Source organism: Centruroides sculpturatus, unplaced genomic scaffold (assembly GCF_000671375.1).
Source record: "Centruroides sculpturatus isolate CEXI.00-Female unplaced genomic scaffold, Cexi_2.0 scaffold675, whole genome shotgun sequence".
Classification (NCBI taxonomy): domain Eukaryota; kingdom Metazoa; phylum Arthropoda; class Arachnida; order Scorpiones; family Buthidae; genus Centruroides; species Centruroides sculpturatus.
This window is the reverse complement of record NW_019384955.1, coordinates 364,708-371,668: the sequence shown is the minus strand read 5'-3', so window position 1 is coordinate 371,668 and position 6,961 is coordinate 364,708. Positions and strand designations below refer to the sequence as shown.

General features: G+C 33.8%; 1 protein-coding gene across 1 annotated transcript; it reads left to right on the top strand.

Annotated features, from left to right (window-relative positions):
* The first annotated feature begins 321 nt into the window (after positions 1-321).
* LOC111632360 (growth arrest-specific protein 1-like) lies at positions 322-2,992 on the top strand. Its single transcript, XM_023376774.1, has 2 exons — positions 322-1,297; positions 2,883-2,992. The coding sequence occupies exon 1, from the start codon at positions 585-587 to the stop codon at positions 1,290-1,292; it is 708 nt and encodes a 235-aa protein (XP_023232542.1). The 5' UTR covers positions 322-584; the 3' UTR covers positions 1,293-1,297; positions 2,883-2,992.
* The last annotated feature ends 3,969 nt before the right edge of the window (positions 2,993-6,961 follow it).

The window sequence follows — 6,961 nt, the reverse complement described above, 5'->3', positions numbered from 1 at the left end:
ATGTGCAGATATTGTAAATAGAAATAAAATAATTTATATTTAATATAGTACTGTTGCTGCTGAATTTCAGTTTTATCTGGACACATTGCTAACAGTTTCCAAAACTAATTGATTACCTTACTTGGATATCTAAAATCGAATGTAAAGTTTATTATTTCCAACGAAGGTATTTAATGATGAATTTTAAAGATGTAATGTTACCGCTGGGATCAAAGCCCGGCCGCTTTTGTTTTGGTCAGTAAAACCAAACTAACTCCACACCTGCAGCTGTCAACAACGTCACTCGCCGTTGACGACTTTCTTCAGCTTGTTTCACTCTAATCAATAAACAACGCAGTCTTGACAGTCAAGATAGATGACGGGGGTCAGCGTGTCGCCTATCAGTCACGTGGTGTAGAAAGGTGGAGCTTAGGACATTCCCGGATGTAGAGTATCTACGAGAAAGGCGATTGGTCGAGCGTACGAGGGTGGAGATTCGTACTCCCCACTTGGCGGAGCTTCGTTCATAACATTGGAAAGCGACGAGATGCGGAGACGTGTGTAATAACAGAGCCCGAATCCATTCATGTTGACTCCGTCGAGCCATGAACTGTATTTTCGGGAACGCACTGTTGTTCCTGAGCAGTTTATGTGTAGGGATGTCGACCACCGAACCCGAACAATGCGAAATTGCCAGGATGAAGTGCGCTTATAGAGTGGGTTGCGGGATGGCTTTACGCAGTTACATGATCGACTGTGCCGAAGTCATGGCAGGTAGATCCAAGAGATGTCCCGCTCCCTGCAAACGAGCTCTGGTAGCGTTGATGAGTACCGAAGAAGGTCAAGTACTAGTGGACTGCGATTGTCACAATTCCGAATTCTGCGAGCAAAGTAAAGAACGGATCGAAGTATGTAGGCCCGAGGTGATGAGTGCGATGGCGGAAGATAGTGTGGTATCGTGTTCCGTGGCACAGTGGATCTGCGCTGCCGATCCCCTCTGTTCTACCGCATTAGATTATTACCATAGGTTGTGCAGAAGCATGTTCCATGGTAGAAAGTGCACTCCGCGTTGCAATAACAGTTTGGCAATTCTTAACAGGCAAGACAAAGCGACCAAGTTAAGAACGTGTTATTGTGATGGTAGCGAAGACTTTGCGTGTCACGAAGTGAAACAGAACACAAATTATTTATGTTACGGGAAAATAACTGCTAAAGAAGAAAATGAACTATCGTCCGCGTGTTATTTAGGATATAAACTTCTATTCTGGACTTGTATAGTGTGGAACATCATTTTCACGAAACCGTGGAGATAGTCAAGGTGAGTTAATACATAGCTCTAGGCCAGTTTGATATATTACCCGCGTGGCCAAATTTTTGAACGAATTTATTTTACAATTTGATTAATGGAGAAATAAATTCCTGTCTCTATACTTTTCTATTACTATCTTACCGTTTTCCAAAAGGGGAGAGTTCGAGGTCAGTGTACTACGGTCACTTGTCCTTCGAATGTTATGGAGTTTTCGTCGTGGACCAACCAAGAACTGCAATTGCCCCAAAGCAACATCTTTTGTAGATAACCTAGCCGACCTCCTAGATATCTTCATTTCTAGACGGGTTACCTGGTGTGAGGATGACAACTGGCCTCTTTTTACCCTTTAAAAAAAACTGTATGAAAATGTTAATGTGTTCAGCTGTTTTCTAATTTGGAGTGTGTTTTGGTTTGCGAAAAAAACTGCTCCGGGTTATCACTCTTGTTTGTTTTGTCTGCCAGTCAAAAACGACAGAATGCTCTAACGCTTACTCAAAATGTTAAACAAACACTTCTTGAGTTAATAAGTGAATAAAACTAGAATAAAAACAAATGAATTTATTAAAAAATCTCGTGTATTTGAGTCAGAAGCTATATTAAAACTGTTTCGGGGCCTCATATTGTAAATTAATGGCTCCGTCCGACTGGCACGTATTGTAAATGCGATATTTCTGCCTAATATATAAATAGGAGGGAAATGTCTCTCGTTTATTACTGAACGTTCGCATATTCTCTCTCGAGCTTTTTCTAAAATCGTTATCTCGAGTTTTATAAGCCAAGTATTCATTTAAAATGTCGATATTTATTTTTATTTCGAATTTCAAATTTAGTTACAATCGATTAATTCCTTACTTGTGCGCGGCTTTCTTTCTTTTAAAGGATTCTCGAGGTGTTTAAAAATAACGCAACGAAGAATATAATCGGCAATTGTTCTTTCATCACTTTTCATTTGGATTTTGTGTTTGAAATTTTTATTTCTTGTTTGTCAGCTATTATAATTACGTAGTACCAAGATATGGGTGGCGTATATATCTCTCCTGTAGTTGTCCGTGCCCGGGGCAGACATGCCAGTCCTTACAACCAATGCCAGATGGCTGACTGAGGTAATGGGAGGGTGGATAAGGCTTGCTTCGGGCTACCCAAAACAGCCCCTAATGACTTTATCTTGTGATTCTTAGCTTAAAAACTTAGTTTTTTACTACGTTGAATCGAATTTTATTAATATTAATCGACCGAAACTTCAGTAGTCATTACTGAATGCGAAACTTCTAGTAGCCTATTGATTTTTAACCCACTTCAAAACCAATGCTTTTGACGAGAAGGTCGCGTTATTCGTCAATAGAAATTTTTTGCATTGACAATAGTGACTGTATGGACGTTTCGGGCATATGTAAAAGCACGTGTCTACTGGAGTGAGTGAGTGCCTCTACTGGAGTGAAGTCCCGGCGTTTGTCACGTATCACGTGACCCCCGAATGGGAACAAATGACCCCGCTGACTCTCCCCGGTTTCGGTTTTCTCCAGAAATAAACCATAATTAATACTTATATGCGAATTTAAACCATAAATTTACCATCATCGTTTTTCCTTTACAGGTTTTTACTGGAGGAAAAAATTAAATCCGTCCCTTCGAGAAAATCTCAGGTTATGTACAGTAAAATTTATATATTAAATTATGTTCAGATTATTAAAATAAAAGTCTTTTTTAATATTTGTGTTTTTTTAAATATATTTTAACAAAATCAAAACTCGAGGACTATTGGACTATTGTCCATTAATTCTATAATTGGGCATTAAATGAAAGAAGAGTCATGTTTGCAACAATGTTTCATTGTAAGAACAATCAAGATCGAGTATTACATAAAGAATTTAACCAATTTATTCGTCCATCGATAAAAATTTATCGAAGATCAAATGTCACTGATGCAACGATAGTGAATTACTATGCATTGGACACTTTTGAAAATTTAAATTTGGATGTTACGATTTCTTAAACCACTTTTTTCCTTATCTTGTCGCGTAATTTATGTCGCGTTTAGCACGAAACGGCATTCCGAGACGATTATTTTTACCTTTTAGAAAAACCGCAAAGCAAAGGCAGCTGCACACAACCAATTCAGAATGAGTCGATGGAAGACCTGTGACGTCATCAGGCCTCTAAGTCTGTGCCACGTGTAACCCTCGGGTAGTAAATAACACACAAAAGCTTCCCTCACCTGCAGCTGCCTTTGTTTTCATTTTATTCACCTCGGGGGAAAAATCCCTAAATCTCACAAAGTTTTATATATATATATATATAACAATATATTCTTAACAGAATATAACTTAAAAACTAAACGGGGGAATTAAAGTTTACAATTAGTCGGTAAGTCTTTTATAATATCAGAGATTTGTTACAAAAAATATTATTTGTAATCTTCAATGAGAGGAGGAAAACTAGTACAGTAATTATTATTCGACATATAAGGACCACCCAGGTTGATAAATACACATTTTGCTATTCCTATTTCAAAGACTCTTATTATTATTATAATAATTAGCCTAAAAAATACAAAAATACGCCAAAGTTCCAAAAAATACTTCAGTTTTAGCTGAAAATTAAAGTAAAAAAATGTTTACAATGAAATAAGTTATTAAATATAATTTTATTGTTTTTTAGAAAACGTGGTTTTTAAGTTTTTTTTAAAATTCATGGAATAAACTCTAAAATTTCAAATAATTGATTGCAGATCACATTTTTTAGATTTTTCATTTTAACAAATATTTTATAATTAAATATTAATAATCCAATCAGAAATATGATAACAAAACAAAAAGAACTACAGCAATTTTTAACAAATATTCACTTTAAACATTGTATAATATATGTATTATTTATTAAAATTATAATATAATAAATATTAAATAAACTTATTAAAATTAAACATATTTTTTAAAATATATGAGATGTGTATTATCCAGTGATGTTTATTGTAAATAAGACTGAAAAGCATTTAACTAACCCCTTAATGAACCTCATTGGAAGTTATTTAGCTTATTCGTTATTTAAAAGATAATTTTTCGCTCAGGAGATTTCTTAGAAGTATTCTGACAAAAGAGATTTTCACCCTGCAAAGAAGCTTGAGGGGTAATGAGAACTAACGCACATGCTTCACCACTTCAAGTGGATTGACACATTTCGAGTGCTGGCTTATTTCTTCAACAATCGCTCCATGATATGTGTGAACACTATCGATATCTACAAATATTAACAACGGTCTTTAAATATTAAGATATTCACAAATATTAACAATAAACGGAGGCCTTTATTTAATTTCTATCTTTTAAATATTGAATAATAGCTTTAAATACATTTAAATATCTTCCTTTTTTTTTGTTAATATAACAATATAATCTATAGGAAATTGCTAAGTAAACAATAGAATTGTTACGTCGGAGTCTCACCATTATTTTATTGCGTTCGAGTGAAAACAATGCGTGGCATTAAAAAACCGAGAGATAGTAACAATGAGTAATAATTTATTTTTTAATCTTTTTGTGGCTAATTAATACAGAAACTTGGTTGCTTTTACCTGCAATCTTATTCATTAAATTTGATAAAAATAATGGCCGAAAGGTTACATACAACTCGTGTTTAGAAAAAATATCGTTTTTCTCGACGGGATTCAGGAAATGTTGCATCTGCGTTGACATCGCAACTTAAGCCATTTTTTCCTTCCTGGGAGTAAAGACCCGTCGCTTTGACAGTTTCATACCACGTTGTCACCACGTCCCAAAACTGACGTCATCAACTGTTTGTCATCTGGTATTTCTAGCAGAATGTTAAATTTAACACTCTGCCGAGTGGAGAAATACTCGAGAAGATATAATTACTAAGCTAAACTCTATCATCCTTATCGTTTTCTGTTCTTTAAAATGATTAAAATTACTATTTTTCTACAAAATTATTACATTTTATTACGTGAAAGTAATAAACGGTTTCTATTATTGATTAAATACATGTCGAAAATAATCACCCGATATAGTTGATCATTTATTCTAAAAAGAATAGGCATAAAATTATTTTATAAATGCTGTATTAACGTAACGGTGATAAAGTAATGTTTAGACACGAATTTAACCGTTCGCTTATCAATTAATGATGAATTTTACAAGGGAAATTCGACTTTTTAAAGAACTCCATGAACATCCGGTACGGTGCACAGTAATTGGCAATGCATTCGAAATTCATTTCCTTCCAGGGAGGATTTACGGAGGCAAAAAAGCTTAAACCCCCCGATTGACACTAAAACTTAAAAATTTATTCATTGCAACTTCAAAACATTTTAAAAATCATTTATGATGACAAATAATGGTTTATCCGCACGTGTTAATAAAAGAGACTTATAATTATTCAAAATATTTAAAATTTTTGAATTAGCCCACCTTTAGGTTCTTCTGGACTTGCCATTGATTTCCTTCGTATATATGAGTTGTAGCATTTTAAATATTAGATTTATTGATGATTTCTACAGAATTGATCACATAATAAATATTTATTATACATTTTAAAATAAGTTAAAACTTAATAATATTATTATATAAATTAATTTATATGTGAGTATCAACCTTTTAAATATTCTTGATTTAATTGATTGTATTGATGAATATTTTATTGTTCATCATTCTGGAAATTAATTACAAGCCACAAGATATATACGATAAGAGATAATATTAAGTTTTCTATAGACTTAAATCACGAAACGGCGTTTAGTGAATACGTTTATTGAATTTAATTGTCTAGTTTGACTTCGACTTACTCCTAGAGTTTTAGTAAGAGTCAAATGTAAAAACAAAGTGAAATTCCAGACTGGTTTATTGTATAATAGAGTACGTGATACAAGCTTACATTAAACATTGCTCGTATTGTAATATAAGCTTACATTAAACATTGAAGCGATTAAAGAGAAAAATATTTACTTCTGTCACCTTAAAAAATACTCTTATTACTTCGTTAATAAACATCGTCTTATCGTAATATGAGAATATGTTGACTTACGAAGAGATTTATTTTAACAATATAGATTATATCACGGCGCCGAGGCAGTGCACACCAAGGTTTCCGGGAGTTTAATTCCCTCTTCCCTCCATTTGGGAAGAATTAAGAAATAAAAAATAATATTTATTTTGTACTCACCAAACTGTCCTGTACAGTATTTTGTACAACAGTAAAAGTAAACGATCCTCCTTTGTCTATCGTATTGTATTACTCTACGTACTTATATTGTAAAAAATTAATAATCTACGTTACGAAAGAATAATGTATTTTTTAAAACTGGATTAGCCCGTAGGTTTAGAACTATAGACAAAATCTTAAATTAATAATTAAATAGTAAATAGACCTACTTTGATTATAACCAAACATACGTCCAGTGGCGGAACTACCATAAATAGATTATGCAACTGTATAGGGGCCCGAGTCTACTGAGAGTCCGTTTTGTCAAGAAGGGAAACAAAGTATACAATCATACAGTAATGTACTGTACAGTACAAAGTATTGGAAATGTGTAATTGTCGGTATCCAGAAGGGCCTTGAAGAGGCCAGAAGGCATTTTTTTGCCGCGTTTACATGCAAAATTACAATATTTTTGAACTTGTGTTGAGGACCGCTGAGATGAGGGCAGCGAATATAAAT

What these genes read in the sequence shown, in the direction of transcription:
- LOC111632360 (XM_023376774.1), top strand. Translation starts at nt 585, where the DNA reads ATGAACTGTATTTTCGGGAACGCACTGTTGTTCCTGAGCAGTTTATGT.